The 17,938-nt window shown below is 45.7% G+C and overlaps 1 protein-coding gene across 4 annotated transcripts in view; it reads right to left on the bottom strand.

Annotated features, from left to right (window-relative positions):
• Positions 1 to 12,800: 12,800 nt before the first annotated feature.
• Positions 12,801 to 17,938, bottom strand: part of ZNF536 (zinc finger protein 536) — a 414,729-nt gene continuing 409,591 nt past the window's right edge. For all 4 annotated transcript variants that reach the window (XM_031458545.2, XM_031458544.2, XM_031458547.2 and 1 more), the window contains one exon: positions 12,801 to 14,093. In XM_031458545.2, coding sequence (XP_031314405.1) covers positions 13,849 to 14,093 — 245 coding nt within the window. In that variant the 3' untranslated portion in view covers positions 12,801 to 13,848. The remainder of the gene's footprint in view (positions 14,094 to 17,938) is intronic.

Genomic DNA, 17,938 nt, shown 5'->3' with positions numbered 1-17,938 from the left:
TTCATTCAGAGGATCCGAGGAAACACACCCGACAGGTAGGGACGTGAGACAGGGAAGGGAGGGAAGCCGGTACCCAGAACCAGAGCAGAGACACCCGTGATGCACAACCTGCGGAGGTGCTCTGAGGACTGCGGAGAATGCCAGCACCAGGTATTCATTCCCTGCCTCCCTCCTCTCCCTGGCTCAGGGTGGTTCCTCGGAGGCATTAAATCCCTGACACTTCCAGGCAGCCCTGCAGCTAGGCACGCTCCTTTTTTTCTTTTTTAAGGTTAAGTTTTCTTTGTTCATGTCCTTTTTTTTCAGGTTTTATTGATTTATTCGTTTGTTTGTTTGTTTTTATAATGGAGGTACTGGAGATTGAACCCAGAACCTCATGCATGCTGGGCATGCGCTCTACCACTGAGCTATACCCTGCCCCCTCTATGGTGACGCAGGACACTGTCAAAGGCTGGGAACTGTCTCTCACACAGTGGCTGCAGAGGGCTTCAGCAGCAAGTCAAGGGGACATGGGCCAGAATACTGAGACCATGAGCTACAGCCCCACGGTGCTTATTTTGCAGAACTTGATTGTATGCACGTGGGCTCCAGGCACCGTGCTAAGGCTGTGAGGGATACACCACTCTGGCTCTGAACAAGCTAGCCATTTAAAGCCAACTCTATTTTTGATGGTTTGAGTAGTTTCTTTCCAGAAACTTAAAATGAGAGATGGTGTGGTTATGTTGAAACCAAAATTCAGGTAGTCTGGGTTTTAAACCGGGGTCATCTACATAGACAGGACCAGAAAGCAGCCATGAGGCTTCCCTCACGGGTCACCACGGATCCAGGAATGAACCAGCCCAGGCCACTGCCCTCAAATGACCCAGTCCAGTCTAGGTGGAAACAAACAGAACCTGCCACGACACACTGTAGGGAGTCCTGAGTGCTCGTCCCAGGGTTGTGTGCTTTGGGAGCGCAGAGAGAAATCATCATCCCGGAGTTGGATGGGGAAGGCTTAGTGGAGGAGATGAGGCACTCAATTTTTGCCATTGGTGGACAGTACTCATCAAACACCTTAGAAAATTCCTTCTGTGGGCTACAATTTTAATTTTGATTTGTAAGCCCTCCTGGGGTGCAGCGTGATTTATTTCCTTCCCAGCCAGCCTAACTTCTTTCAGTAACAGACTCTGTCAGTTCCCTCCTGATCTACATGGCAATGAAAAATATTCGGGAGCACAGTGGGGCCGTCCTAGGCCTTCCTGCCTGCAGGCACCTCATCCTTCAGCCTGCTCTTTGGCCTGCAGTCCTCCTGGCCTGTTTTCTAGTTGGCAGAACCCACCAGAAAGCTTTGGATCTCTTCTCTAGGGCACATTGACCCTTCACCCTGGAACCTCCTCCCCGACTCTCCATCAGCCCCTCATCCAAGGCCCATCGCCTCACCTCCTAATGCTTCCCCCGAAAGTGGTGGCTGCTCTCTCTAATTCTCTGTTCCCACTGTTTTTCAGCTCAATCACATCGGCTTTGATAGGCATGACTGAGTCACTGAGGGCGGAATTTCAGACACAGACGAACAGACCATCAAGAAGCTACCTGTGGAAGGAGACTTGTCCCAGAACTCAGATGGGTATGGTTGCATGAGTTACTGCAACTCTTTGGACTTGGGACCTTTGGAAGGTCACCAAGCAGTCATGAGTTTCCTGAGAGCGGGGCCCGTGTCTGGCTCATAGCAGAACGGCCAATGCCAGCACACGCCTTAGAATTCACGCACGATCATGGCGACAGTGAGTGAATAAAAGCTTCTCCCCAGATGTGAGACACAACTGGTCCACAGAAAGCACTGTTAACCAGGCTCTGCCCACCTGTCAGGGGTCCTGGTAGCACATTCTGGAATCAATGAATTCTTTCCTCTGGGATTACAAACCTGCTTCAGTAATTACAAAACCACAACAACAGTCTTTAGATATCGCTCTATAAATATGGCTTGGGCAGTCCTTGCATATAAGAATGTGTTTAGTTTCTATGTCTGGGGCACAAAATCCTGCACCTCTCTGACCTCTCAGCTTTCCCTTCTCTCGAATGGGTATGTTGGGCACCAGGATCTCTAAGATTTCTTCCTGCCCTAGCATGCAATAAGTCTAAATGGAAAACGTTGCTGGTTGATAACCTGAACTGAGACCTGAGTCCTACTGCCCAATGTTTTCAAGGGAAACGAAGTGTTTTCACCTTCTGGTATCAGAGAGCAGCGTTCGTCACCCCCTGAAGAGGCACAGACAAGGAATGGAAGGTGGGGTGTGGGTCAGGCCATCCTCCTCGCTAGCAAATGCACTCCTGCTGCCTCTGGTTCCCGGCCCCCTGCCCCCCTCATGCCCCGGACCAGACATGGAGCCTCCCCATCCTCTCCTCAGGTTGGGAGGACCTAAGTGCTGGGGGAATAGGTCTTTGGAGAGGGAAATGATTCACGCCCCAGCAGAGCGGGCTCCCAGCCACCTGCTCCCAACACCCTCCGGGCCCTGGGGGCACAGAGGCCTGACCTGGAAGAGGCTCAAGTCTCCCTGGGCGGATCTATTACATGCCTTAAAATAATTTACGCTCAGCCCTATAAAGCGTTTAATTCGTCGTGCCATCATCCATTCCAGAAGCGTTCCTCTTCATCGTGAATTATTTTTGAAGTATTTATGTGGACCTCACCGAAAATCACCCCAGTCAGCAAAGTGAGAAATGGAAAGGCATTAAGAGGAGGCGTTGACCCCAGGGTCAGAGGCATGAGTGTGGCCAGGGTCAGTAGGGCGGGAGTGGGAGCTGGGGTGGCCACAGCAGATGCTGACCGGGCTGCCGAGCTCCATCTTCCCTGCCCACACCTTGGCACAAGCAGGGCACACATATTTCTCACATTAATGGCTGTGGTAATCACTGATGGGTGTGGCATTTCCATTGGCAAACACTTCCTTGTGTTCTCGTTTGTTGCTCGCAGTAAGCCCGCACTGCACATATCAGCAGCCTCTTTTATAGATGAGGAAACTGAGGCTCAGAGGGACAGAGATATGTGCCCAAGTTAGCAGATCTGGACTGACAACCAATTTTCCTAATTGCAGCTGCCCACTCAGCAGCTGTGAGTCCTTCCATAAAACTTGGGGAGCTGGTCTCAGGTCAACCCTATGCACCGGGATATCAGATCAGCTTTATCAATGCAGTTGACTGTCCTCTTCTCCTGTCCACCCACTGACACATACCCACACTACAGGCAAGAAGGACCACTGCCAAGTTTTCAAGGACACTGCTGCTCTGCCATTGAGTTTAGTCAATATTCTTCTTTGTTTAGGGGCCTCATTTCTAGAGACTGCTAAGAGAACCTCTTTCTTAAAAAGCTAACAAAATTTCTGCCACACTCTAGTGATTATTACCAAAGATAACTGGGCTGGGAATTTTTATTTATTCAATAATTTATTTATTTGAGGTCTTACTCTGTACTAAGTACGGCTTGTACCAGGGTCTGACAAGTCCCTGATCTCATGGAATTTACATCCCAGTAAGGAAGGCAGGCCGTAAGTGTGTAAACCAAGGGGTGAACAAGGTATTTCTAGAGAGTAATTAATTCTCCCCCAAGAAAAACAGAAATAAGATCATGGACTGTGGGGTGTGGTACAGAGGCCAGGAACATGGATCTAGTAGTGACAGAAAGCTTCTCAGAGCGACATCTGAGTGGAAATTTAAGAAAGGAAAGGTGCCCAGCTTGGAAAGAGCAAGAGGGAAAGTGCAAAGGCCCCGGGGCAGGAACAGGTTTGGCGGTAAGCCTGAACTACAAAAAAACCATGTTGATGAGAGGTGGAGGGTATTGAGGGAGGGATGGAGGATGAAGTTAGAAAGGTTGGCAAGGTCAGATCATATAGGGCCTCAAAAGCCGTGGTAAGGAGTATGGATTTTATTCTAATGTGAGGGAAAGCCACTGCAGGGTTCTAAGCAGGGTAGTGACATGGGCTGATTTGTTGAACAAAAAGCTCATAGAGTTTGGTGGTTCCTCAAAAATGTAAACATAGAATTACCCAACGACCCAGCAATTCCACTCCTAGGTGTATGCCCTACATAATTGAAACCAGGTGCCCAAAAATTTGAACATGAATGTTCATAGCAGTCATATGTGATATAGCCAAGAGGGGAAAACAACCCAAACATACATCAATGGATTAACAGAAACACGAAATGTGGTATAAACATACAGTGCAAAGTTATTCAGACACAGAAAGGAATGACGAATTGATACGTGCTGCCACGTGGATGAACTTTGAAGACATTAGGTTAAGCGGAATAAGTCAGACAAAACAGGTCACATATTGTATGATTCCCTTCATATGAAATATCCGGAATTGCCAAACTCATGGAGACAGAAAGCAGATTGGTGGCTGCTAGAGGATGCGGGGAGAGGGGGCTAGAATGTAGCTTATTGGGTTCCGAGTTGTCTTTTCGGGTAATGAAGATGTTCTGGAACTTCATAGCAAATGCTTGTACAACACAGTGAATGTACTTACTAAATGCCACTGCACCGTACACTTTAACACAGTTGATTTTATGTTGTGTGAATTTCACCTCAATATATATTTAAAAAAAAAATTTTTTTTTAAAGAAGTTGATATTCTTGGGCACATGGATGCTTCCATGTCATTCCAGACCAATGGCCTGGGTCCCAAAGCCCAGCAGGGCATCTTCTTTTACCGCCTGTAAAACCCCGGCCCTCAAACACCTCACTGCCCGGTCACCCAGTCCCAGGCTCTCTTGTGAATAGGGCTCTGGTGCGCCTGCAGGCAGCCAGCAAGTCCTCACCGGGAGAAAGCTCAGGGCTAAAAGGGCCTTCTGGACCACTGATCTAAAGAGCCCCCCCCCCCCCCACCACTTCTCAACAAATCACTGAAGAGGCGGGATGAGAAGCCGGAACAGAGACCCTCCTCTCCTGTCCTCCATCGTGTCCCCAGCACCTGGTACAAATGTGTGACCCACTCCTTCCAGCAGCGTCTGACTGCACCCCCCAGTGCTACTGGGCCCTAAATTCTGGTAACAGCAATGACTGTGGGGAGGAAGCCGGCAGCGCTTTGGGAGGAAAACAGAGTTCAGGTGTCAGCAATCTAAAAGATAGGCGTCATTGATCCCTGTCCGCGGTGATGGGATAATCTGCTGGGGCGCCGCGCAGGACTGCGCGCCCTCCGCGGTGCCCGACGCCACAGCGAGCCCCATTGGCGCATTTGTCCCCTTCCTCGCCAACAGAGGAGCCTGGGGGACTTGGGGCTCCAGGATCGTGCCCCGGGGGACGGAGAGCGTTCTCCCCTACCGCCAACGCTCGTTTTTGCTTTGATCCCTCAGGGGCGCCCTGCTGCGGGTCCTCGCCCAGGAAACCTGCCCCCAACCCGCAGCGACACGAAGGCCCCGGGCGCCCACGCCTGGCGCCGCGCCCGCTCCGTGCCCGCCCGGCCCGGGGCGCCCCTCTCCGGGCGCGCTGCCAAGTGACCCGCCCCATCAGTCAGCCAGGTCTCTCGGTGTAAGGAAACAAAAATTGAAAATGAAACCCCACCCAGCGGAGAGCCTTCACGTTGGGCTGACTTGCTGCTTGGGGGGTTCCCGATGCTCCCCCCAGCTTGGGCTTGGGAGAAGCACAGTTGATTGCCGGTCCCGGTCTGCCCTCCTGCTCTCCCTGCACCTAGAGAGAACGGCCCACCGAGCTGGATGAAGTCCACTGGGACCCACAGTTACTTTTATTGATTTTCTGGCGATCTGACAGCCAAAAATGGAGGCGTGGTGCGCAGTGGAAAGAGGCCAGGCGATGCAGAAAACGCCAGGCAAACAAACCTCCCGAACAAAGGAGTGCACCCAACTTAGACATCCCCAGACCTATTTGCAGTTCTTCCTACTCTTGCAACGTCTATTTCTTTGAAGTTGAACCTTTTGACCAAAGCCGTCGGTTTTCTCCAAGCCCTTCGACTGAACCTGCCACCAAAAACCACTTTGTAAACAAAGGAAAAGGCAAGGGCCCCGACCCAAGGTGTGAGGAACAATTTGTGGGGGCTTCTGGTTTCGCTTTCTCAGTGTGCACCCTTGACTTTTTAAAAATGTGACCTCTAACCCTCAACTTTGCTGTCCCTCTTTCTCCCGCTGTCTGCCATTTCTGGGAGCCGCAGCGAGGCTGACATATTTCAGACAAATCACAGCATCCCACTTCCTGTCCGGCCCCATTTCTACGGAGAACCCCTCCCTCCACCTCTCCGGGGTACAGGTAACTGGATTGATGGAGCCTCCTTCATGGCCTCTCCCAGCCGAACTTCTCATAACCCAATGCATAAATAATCACATGTTTTATAAATAGCTGTGGACAAGAGGCTGTAAAACAACGAAGATATATTTGTGCCTTTATGTCCTAGAAATATTTTCTAAAACGACTGTTTTATTTGGTGTGGGTTGAATGGGGGCGTGTGTATACATAACAATCCCCAAAGTTTTCCCCTGCCCCCCGCTCAGGTCAGACCAGCACTATAGTTAGCAAATTGATAAGGTTCCATGGGCAAGCTTTATTCGTTCTGACACGAGCCTATGACACTTTATAAAAAGAAGTAATCCAGAACAATCTCTAGGTAATTAACACCTAGATAAACAAACATAAATTTCTATATTGCATTTATTTGGACTACCACTCAAATATGCGTGAACCATGCTTTTTTAATTAAAAGATAAATCCATGTGACACTTAGCCTCAAACTTAATTATTCAGCATTGTATAATAAAAAATAGAGCCCATTAAATGTGTCTTGCACTGTATTTCTGTATTAACAGCAAAACAGTTCGGTCTGGGATCATTTAAATTTTCCCCCTCCTCTTTGCTTGTGATTTCCGTATTCACATAAGCCCTTCCTCTCCCTCCCTGTCCCCCTCCCTCCGCCCTCCATCTCTCTTTTCTCTTAGCACCAACAGGTGAAGAGATTAAAACTCTACACAAACCCCTACATGGAATGCTCAGCTGGGCGACATTTTTAATATTGCATTACACTATGAATTTTTTTCCTTCCCCATGGAAACATACCTCCAGTTCTGTGGAACGCGCCCAGCCCTTCTATCTTGAAAAGAAGATCACAATATTTACCACTAATTTCCTTGGGATCATGCTTACAATACACCAGGTGAGGCTTTCATAATATACTGTTACAATACAGATGTTAAACAGAGAGGGGAGAGTGTGCAAATCCCAAACTACAAGAGACAGCAGGGTTATCATCTTTATAAAAGTTTCCAGCACAAAACAGTATCTGCACACTGAGTCCCAGCAGCCCAGCAGTTTCCGGCTGCCAGGAAGAGAGAGTCACGTTTGCAGCACTCCCCACCTAGCAGAAGTAGGAACGAAGGTTCGTTCAGTCACTCAACAAGACTGCATAAACTAATGACCCCGTGCCAGGCACCACATGGAGTGCTGTGTGCTTCTTGTCCCCTTTCATCCTTGTAACAAAGGTGCTGTGGCAGGGAAGATTTGAACCTAGGTCTCAAGTTACCAGAGCCCATGATCTGAGCTGCCTGGCTTCCCTCTGCTAAACCTCTCACTGGCCTCCTGGGTTAAGGGCAGCAATAGCTTAGCTCAGCCTGGTGGACATGTGCCTTCAGAGGGAGTGAAATTGGACCTAAGTTTGCCCAAGACTGCCCTGGTTTTAGCACTGGAAGTTACATCCTAAAGTTTGGGGAAACCCTTGAGTCCGTGGAAATCAGGATGTTTGCCATCCTACATAGACTCCTCCAGCAAATGGTGCTGCTGCCGTGGTGGCCAAACTTGTCCACAGAAGGGTGAGCTGGAGCCATACGATGACCTTGAACTGGGCCCAGGAGACTCCCACCCACTCCCTCCCAGAAGACTGGGGCCCCTAGGTGTGATCAACGACTGATGGTTCTCTGGGATCCTGTCAATCCGTCGAAGAAGACATTCGGATCTCGCCACATGGACTCCTACCCTGCTGCCCTCTGACCAAGCCAGAAAGACATGCGGCTGCAGGATGCATCACGTTTCAGTGTTCAAGTGGGCTCCCAGCCGGCGTCAGTTTCAACCCTGGTGGTACCTAACTTGCTCTCTGCACAGCTCTTTACATATACTACTGAGATGGGAAGCCCCATGAAAAAGACCGGCAGAACCCCCAGGCAGGGCCACTACTCTGCAGCCAGCACCATCCAGTTCCCTGGCCCCATGGTATTATCTCGCTTTTTGCCTCTGAAATGGCTTACTTCTAGGAAAGTGGACCCCTAAGATTCTATGGGTTCCCTGAGCTAACTCCTGATTGGTCCATTTCTACAAAGCTCATTCCTAATTAATCAACTTTTGTTACATTTTATTTGCATATGATGTTGCAAAGTGTAGACTGGCAGCCTATAAAAGCCTGTGTAAACCTGCAGACAGGGTCCAGAGCTTGGAGTGTCAACTCCTCTGGGCCCACTGGTGTAATAAACCTGAGTTCTCCAACCCTCCGAGTGCTGCTTGGTACCTCGCCGGGATCCAGGTTGCTGTCACAACTGAGCTGTAACATTGAGGTGTAACACTGAGCGGTAACACACTTTGCTGCAACACTATGGCCTCATTTGACCTTGGAAAGAGCCTTGTCGTGGGCACCATTTTCCACTTCACAGATAAAGAAGCAGATTTGGGAAACTGGAATGACCTGCCCAGGTCACACAGCTCAGAGAGGTGGAGATGGGCATTCAGAGCCCACGTGGCCTTTGCATGTGCTCCCTCTCTACCTGGCACAGTCTACTTTGTACCTCAGTCACCTCTTAGGGAAGTCTTCCGTGAGGTGAAAAATCCATGGCACCTCTGAATCTCCTCTTCCAGATGTGTTATATTTACTTGTGTGATTATCAGATTGAAGTCTGTTTTCTCCTTAGACAGTGATCTGTGGGCAAAGTCCCTGACTCACTTGTGTATCTCCAGCCTGTAGCCCGATGCCTGGCACACAGTAGGTCCTCTGTAAACTTTCAATGAGCAGATGAGTGGAATAACATCTAATCCTGAGACCAACTCTTTTTCCCCCTGCATCTCTTTCCCCATCTGCCCGCTAAGATCCTGAGAATGGCAAGAAAGTGGTTAAAACACCGATTTTTCAAATGAGGAAGCTGGAAAACAAAAAGTTGAAGACACTTGTCCAGGATCATTTTGTCTGAAGGGGGTAGGTATGGAGGAATCATGACCACCTGACCACTGTGGGGAACCTTTTCAAAATGTAGGGGTTTTAAGTATATGGTGTTTTGTGGGTGTTAAATTAACTCAAATTTATCCAATACCTTACTACACCACAATAGTGACATATCTAGCATTTGAGGAGTCTTTTATAAGACCTACATAAAATTTTCCCTACTTTATTGCATTTGATTTTATAGTTTTACAGATACGATCAAGGTGCTCAGAGCAGTTAAATTATTCAGGATCAAGTAGCCAGTAAGCAGTGTAGTTAGGGTTTGTTCGGATTTAAGTTAAGATGCTTGGAATTCTTTACAATGTACTAATCTGACAATTGTCTATGACTATATGAGAACTCAAAATATTTTGATGGAAATATAGATTGATGCCTCTTAAAAAGACCTCCTTCCAGTTTATTTTTATTTTATAACAGCTTTATTGAGATATAATTCACATACCATAAAATTCACCCTTTTAGAGTGTACAATTCAGTGGTTTTTAGTATGTTTAGAGTTGGGCAACCACCGTCACTACCTAATTTTAGAACATTTTTATCACTCCAAAATGAAATTTCCTACTCCTTAACCGTCAGTCATCCCCCATTCTTCCTCCCCTCAACCCCGGCAACTATTAATCTACCTTCTGTCTCCATGGAGATGCCTGTTCTGGACATTTCATATAAGTGGAATCATATAATATATGATTGGCTTCTTTTGTAACTAGCTTCTTTCACTTAAAATAACATTTTCAAGGTTTGTCCATGTTGTAGTGTGTATCAGGGCTCCATCCCTTTCTATGGCAGAATAATATTCCATTCTATAGATAAATTGCATTTTGATCATCTATTTATTACAGTTTTTTAATTTTGAGCCAATGTGTAAAAATCTGGAGACTTCACACAAAACCCAGGTGCCCAGTGCCTCTTGCAGACTCAAGAGCCTGATTGTACATTCCTCGTGGCGATGAGGAGCAGTGCTGGAGTCCCCCACCGCCCCTGAGACCCCCACCCCATTCCTCCTCTCCTCCCCTCACCACGGAGGTGTCCTGCTTGGCCCCTGGAAGCATTTGGGTTTGGGATCCATCATGTTTACAGAGATACGGTCCTCAATCAACCTTCCATCCCGGTTGGGCTCATTTCCCGACCCCTCGCTAACCCAGTGTAACTCACCTCTGCAGTTTGTAACAGCAGACTCTCTCCAGACTGCCAGAGATTTCATTCAAGTCATCTGCTTCCGTCCAGGGACATCAACAGTGTGGCCTCCTGAAAGAAACCCATGACTTCCAAGTTCCTACAGCGTGGGTGCAACATTTGCTTTGCTTGCACCATTTCGGTGGGCTCACATCTTCCAGCGATGCAGCGTGCACCAAATAAGCTTGGTTTGGAAACCAAAGCAACAAAAACGACAAGATGGACAACAACAACAAAAAAAAAATCAGAAAGTGATTCTGGACATTTAGTCAGGGGCACACACTTCAAACCTTCTCAGATCAGTGTCAGAGTTCTGCTTTTTCAATAGCCCTGATAATGTGGACTTCATTATTCTGTGTTCTTTTCCTGTGCTTCTGGAGGAAGAATTCAGATTGTCCTCTGATAATCTGGAGCTAAAAGACTTCCCTGTGTGTAATGATTTTTTTAAAAAAACTTTGTACCAGTAAAGAGGAATAACAGATCGCAATGCTTTAAGTGTCTTATATAATTACTGAAATATGAGGAACATTGGTATTTATATAGGTATTAATTATTTCATTGAAACCTATATTGCAAGCTTCCGAAGAAATATAGTTCACACAAGCACATGGGTGTGCAAACACACACACTCACACTCACACTCTTCGTCCTGCACGGAGACATTCTTTCAGTTTGGAAAAAAATTCCATCCAGAATACTGCAGGGCTTTTGTTATAAGCGGGTTCTGACCACGCCTTACCAAAATCTGACAAAAATATTTCTTTTACTCTTTCTAGCACACATACGCGAAGAGGAAAAGATGTTGTTGGTTTTGTTTTGTTTTTTTCCAGAGGTAGAGGTTTTATTGCATAAAACACTGGATAAAACTGGACTGCTTCAAAGACATTTTATTCTAACAGCAGAAAGAAAACAGTCATTGCTGAAAAAACAACTTTTAATACTTTCTATACCAGAATAAAGTTCTGTCAACTGATGTATTATAATAATAAATAATGACCAAGAATAAACTTTAAATACAAAGTTTTCTACTTGTTACAAGCATAGCAACAAAATCCTCTACTCTATTGATCTCAGATTTCCTCCAAGATAGATTTTTTTTTTCTTTGTGTAGGAATGTAGGCAGTATTATGACCAGCATCACAGACTACAGAAGTTACAGGGAAAAAACTTGACATGTTTAGATATGAGAACCTGATGACATTCAGAAACTGACACTGCATCACTGCGGCTGTCACTTGTTCGTATTACAAGTTTACAAATGTTCTGGAAAGAAGGCCTGTGTCGGGGGGAAGTAAGGACGGTAGCACTGGACAAAATGGAATCAACACACACGCCACAAAGAAGAGGGGGGTGTTCCCAGTGTCACAAACAGAATTATTGCCTGTCGCATCTGACGATGCTCAGAAGACACAAAAGAATACTGAAAGGGCTCCCAAAGTGCTAGAAATGAAATGTGGCTCTCATTTTTTTTTCCTTTTTTTTTTCCTCTTTTTTTTTGTTCTTTTTACTTTTTTTTTCTTCTTTTTTGTATTTTTCTTTGCTAAGATACCAAAGGCGGGGCAAACACACAGAAAGCAAGCGACTGGCACAGTCACCAAACACAGTAGTGCAGTTAAAATCCTAAAGCTTACTACAGTCGGAAAGTTTTCAGTAACATTTCAGTCCTTTCTCTAGGATCATAGAAACAGTTGCATTAAGTTTATCAACTCGATTTAAGTAAGGCAGTGAGAACTAGTCTAGAAAAACAAGAAAGCAGCTTGCTCTATGCCAGATGGGTCCACGTTGTACAGCGACCGCATTTACACTGAAACCCCGGGTGGACGACACCCTTTCGACAGCATATGCAAACCGGATTCCTTATTAGCCTGAGACTCCGTCTGGTCTCAGGATAGCGAAGCATTTTATTTACATTGATTGCAGTTTAGTATTTTTGTAAACTGCTGTAGGCAGAGCTGAAGTTTTTAAGGCCCTGGGGTTTTATTCTGTGCTCCCAGCCTGCAAGGAAATATCGACTTTTTTTTTTTTCCCTTAAGTCTGAATGATTTTGTTTTAGAAGAAGTTAATACTTCACTACTTCTCCACCGTCACAAGCAACAGCACCAATTTCGTGTCACTCAAAGGAAGTATGTTAAGAGGCTGAACTTCAACGCCATTCTAGCAGATTCAAGAATAAACCCTTAACTAGTCTTCTTAAATCGTTTTTTTAAAAAATGAGTTAAGTGTTTCATTATTGGCCCTCAAAAAAATCTCCCTCTGGGTGGTGCAGAACTTGACAAATTTGGAGTATCCAATCAGTAGAAAATCTAAAATCTACAAAAATATAGAACACATTTGTTTTACAAAAACAGACATTTTAACTTAAACAGTTTTCTTCATTAGTAACAGAGAACAGGATGTTTAGATACATATTTTAATACAAGCTATTTCATAAGAGCTTGCTGGAGAAGAAAATCTTGCTTTATGTCTGTGACACTTATAAAAACTAATACATGAAAAAAAATCTGATAATAAGGATCAGAGCAGCCTTCATTCAAGTAAAATTTTTAAAATCACGATAAAAACCGTCTTTTTAGTATTACATAAATTTTCATTCCTTGCCAGCACCTTCTGTGGGTAGGGTTGGCTAGTTTTTCCAAACATTTTATATAATGCACCCCTAAATTTTTTTAATTAGCAACCTCCTTTTAAATTCCTCCAAAAATTAAAAAAAGAAAAAAAAAAACAGACAACCCAGGGAAAAGCATTTCCCTCAATACTGCAATTTGATCTAAAAAAAGGAATTACTCATCAAACCTGCAATGGACATTTGTCTGCAGACACTTCCTGACCATTGATTCATTTGGCTGTGTATTTTTAAAAAATGCACATTTAAGATGGCAATCCTCTGCAAAGCCGGTCAGCCCTGGCGCTGGCTGTGGGCTGTCTAAGGTTTCTCCCAGAGTGCAGTTACGACACCACGTGCATTGATTTTCTCTGCAGTGACCGCTCCAGCCTGACTGGCACCGCAGCTGCCTCCCAGCACATCCCATTAGGGCGCAAGGCATATGACAGCAGCTGGTGTCAGATTATCGAGGTGTTTTCAACAATGAAAACACAGCCCCTCCATCTTCAAAGCAACACTAAATCATTTCGTTGGCATCGTTTTTCAGTGAAGAGCATGATTTGGGGACAAAGACGACTTTAGAGTTGGAAGGGCCCCCAGCTTTCTTGAGCTCAGAGGACACCAAGCATTTCTGAAATCACTTTTCTCCCACCTGCGTGGTTTGGAAGGACTTGTTGCCGGGTAACAGTTTAGCAGCCATTTTCAAGGGCTGGGGAAATTTTTTTTAATATATATATAGATATCTTTTTAAATTTTTTAAATGTTCTATACACTAGTGGGTGGGGGTTGTACATGATTTTTTTTTTTTCCCCTTGGAATGCAGTTAGCAAACCCTTTTACCAGACGCATCATCTGAAACCTGTGGAAAATAATATTGCAATATCCAGGTTGGCTGGCTCAGTTGCGCTCCTCCTGGGCCCTGCTGCCCTCCTCCGTTAGCTCCGCAGAGCTCCCCGCCTTGACAGCTGTGGGGTCTTCGAAATTCCCAGAAGCCTCCGAGTCAACTCTGGAGCGTTTGAACCTGCGATCGGGATACTGGCTGTTGTCAAAAGGCATGCGATGGACGCAGAGGACGTGGGTCTTCAGATTCCCCTTCTGAGAGGCACTGTAGGGACAGTAGCGACACTGGAAAGGCCTGTGACCTGCGGGCAGAAAGAGTGGTGGATCAGCTCTGCTGTGTTCCCCTCCCCCGCCCCCCCAGTGCTCAAAGGACCAGGATCACTATGACCAATATTATCAATAGCCTGAGTATTCTTGCCTTGCAAAAATCAAAAGACAGGGAATAAAAACGCAGCCAATATATCTATTTGGACAAATTATAAGTTACTTAGATAAATAATAAGTTACCAAATAATAAAAACTTGGACAGGGATTTCAAAGATCTTTCCATTCCAAGCCGGAGCTTTTAATTCAGACTTCCTAGTTGACAGACGAGAATGCTCCCAACACCTGGAACTTCTTTTATAAAAACTTTGACAGCAAACATTTTAGGTTTTGCAGGCCAGGATCAAAGCTATTATGGAGTTACTTACATAACAAGAGAGAAACCAAATTTTCTAACTTTTTGTTGATGAAATTCAAAACTTTATTTATGGACACTGAAATTTGAATTTTATATAATTTTCATACGTGATGAAATATTATTCTTGTTGAGGTTTTTTTTTTTTTTCCCCAACCATTTAAAAATGTAAAAACCATTCTTAGCTCACAGGCTGTACAAAAACAGACAGGAGACGGCTTTGAGGCCCGGACTGCACTTTCGTGGCCCTTAGCTCCACATAGAAGAGCCATGAATCACTCCACCTGGGGCCGTGACTCAGCTCTCCAAGCCAATTCACTTCCTTATCCTCCCATGAGCTCTATGTTGATAAGCAAACAAGCGTGACGAGGGAGTGAATTGGGGGTGGGGTGAGAGAGGGCTGTTACCCAAGCCTTGCTCCTGGGTGGAGGAGCAGTGCCAAGCTGGAGGAATTCGTGAACGTCGGGGTTTCAAGAGGTGGCAGCAGAAGGTATGAGACAGGAGCCGGGACATTCAGATAATCAAGGCCAGCCTAGTTTTAAAGAAGTTGGATTTTTGAGTAGTGACATTTGAAATCAAACTTTTCGAGAAATGCTCTAAATCAGAACAGAAGATGGATTCTTATGAAAACCCGTCTCCTCCTTCCTTCGTGGCTGCTTTCCCTGTTCTGATGCACAGCAGATGTGCACACATTTCTGCCATCTTAAGGAACCGGTAAAGCCTCTGGTTTGGGAAGTCATAATGGAACAATTGCATTCTGCCCGCTGCTGGGAAGTTGCCGCCGTTCCTGGAAGCTCGTGAGGGCTGTCCCACCCAGCACCCAGAGAGGTCAAGGCCTAGGGCTGGGTTCCATTTGCTCAGAAAAATAAACAAGTAAATAAATGGGCCCAACCATTTATCCCAGAAAACATCTGAACAGCAGATTCAGCACTTTTCTAGAGTACTAATAGCAGAGGTCCTGTGTAGCTACTTAGCAGAACAGTCTTGTTCCTGAGAAACTGGAGGCCAACCAAATGCTCGGAGCTGAAACTCACTTCCTCACCAAGTTGCACACAGTGCTTAGATTCTTGCTTCCTTCTTGGTGGGCTTCAGGAATGAGCTCTCTCCTTCTTCCCTCTTAACCAATTGGGCTCCAGGACAAATCCATTCTACCTGTTGAATCTCTCTTTCCAATATCCCCCTCCTGAACCCGGTCCAGTGTGCACCAACTCTGGCTAGACTATAAACATGGCGGCCTGCAGGAGTGCTTCCTGCTCCCAGTTTTCACACTTCCTGTCTATCCTCCCCAGGGATACCACGCTGAGCACCTAAAACAGAAGCTAAGCTATGATTTCCTTGCCCCAAATCTTTGATGGCCACCTTCCCCCTAAGGAATAATCAGGGCTTTCACAGCTCAATCCCAACCACCTCGCCAGTCTCCTGGGAGCATGCCCCGTTTGCCCACAACAAACCAAACCATTAGATGGTCCCTGCAAAAAGGTTTCGTTCTACAGAGTCTCCATGTCCTCACTGTGCTGCCATCTCCCTCAAATATCATTTCCATTCTCTGCAGGCCCGAACCCCATTCTTCTTTCAAGGCTCTGCCCATCTAAGGTGCCTGTTTTGTGGGTGACTGTGTGTGTGTATTGGTCACCATGATTGGCTGTGTGTTGTTCCTGAGACAGGAAACAGCCACCCTAATATCACTGGTGCCAAGCCCACGACCCGGCACAGGGCAAGCAGGTGTGAACCGTTTGTGGGATTGAATTATCATCTTACTGCTTCACTTTCCCTTTCTGGGGAAAGAATTATGCATCTTTTGGATAAAGTTTTCTCTTCTTTTGTTTCTACTGTCGCACGTAACACAAGGCTGAATCTGATCAACTCTCCCGCGTGCAAAGCCAATTTTCAAATCCATGGACTTTGGAGTTCAGAATAAGTGAAACCTAAGAAAAAGCATGCTTGCTTTTGGCCCTTCCACACAGCCTTCCACAGTAAGAAGAGCAGAATCAACAGAAGGACCTTGATTGTCAAGAAAGAGAAGGATTCGCCAGCACCATTGCCCCTCTACCTTCCTGCTACCTAACATCCACCCTCTCACACACTTAGGGCTTGGTCGCTTCTTGCACAGATGATGGGGAAGGCCCTGGGTTGGTACAGATGGAGAATCGAGACTCATATTTCTCACATGGACTTCAGATTTTAAGAAGACTGGACATGGCCCTGCTCTTCGTGTCAGAGTTAGAGCACAGACTGAAGGAAGAATCATGGTGCTCATCAGTGGCAATGAGACAGGAAAAGCCATGCCTGTTCTCCCCATCATAATCGTGCATCTAATTAAGTGCTAAGCTGAACATCAGTGAGTTTCCAACAGATCCCAAGACTCAACCACGCAACTCATGAAGTCATCATCCCTGTGGACACTAAGCTCTATCCAGAGTTCAGTGAGGGAGGATTCCAGGTTCTCTAAAAGGGCAGCTCAAGAGCAGAAGAAAGGAGGGCCCAAATCTGTAGCTGGACACATATGAAACAATCGAAGTTCATTCAAATACCTGAGTAGAGCTGAGACTTCTCTCAGGAAGCCTAAGAAATGTTTTTAACGTTTTGTCCAAAGCTTCTCAGAGATGAATTGTATTTTCTGGGTTCCCATCAAGGGCAGCTCTGTGGCAGTTCACAGGAGGAGGAGTGGCTACTATCCGAATTACCATGGCTCAGCTAAGGCTGGGGCTAACTCATCGATGTAGCTCTTTTATGGCAATTAGCTAATGATGGAGAAAAAATCATCGTGGTCGGACAGGTCTTTGGGGTTGAGAACTACAAATAAGTAAATAAATAAAATCAAAACTCTTGGTACCATGATCTAAAGAGGCTAGCGGAACCATGAAGCAAAATGACCAAACCATGGTATAGTTTAATGAATCTACCACCGATCACCAGGATTCACACTGGTTCCTCTATTCCACCACTGTTTTCGCTCATCTGTCAAAGCTGTTTATTATATTTTCTATTATTATTCCTGAATCATACATGTTCATATGAATCTATGCTACAAACTCTGGGAGCCACCCTCTGTGCAAATCACGTCACCATCAGAGCCATGCAGCACGCATCTCAGTAAACCACCTGGAGAACCTCAAGTATCACCTTTGTTCACAATAAGAGCTTTTATGAACTGGCCAACTTGGTACATTTTTCCTGTTTGATTTTCCCAATCAAAATTTGGGAAGTCGGTTTTCCCAAACTGAGTTTAAAATATCCATCATGATTTTATCCTATGCTTATATCCAAATCTCTATTTCTCAGTAGAGTCAAAGATGTTCAGTAATTCCAGCAGATTTGGATATGTCAGTGGTCAAACGATTAGTATTCAATTAGGTTTTATTTTAACTTAGGTGAACTTCAGATCTATATGTAAATGTATAATGTTAGGCACGTGCACATTTGTAGAAGGAAGTCTACGCATATTGGATCTTAGTAAATCCTCATCTT

The sequence above is a fragment of the Camelus dromedarius genome, chromosome 9 (genome assembly GCF_036321535.1).
Source record: "Camelus dromedarius isolate mCamDro1 chromosome 9, mCamDro1.pat, whole genome shotgun sequence".
Classification (NCBI taxonomy): Eukaryota; Metazoa; Chordata; class Mammalia; order Artiodactyla; family Camelidae; genus Camelus; species Camelus dromedarius.
This window is presented reverse-complemented; position numbering and strand designations above follow the sequence as displayed.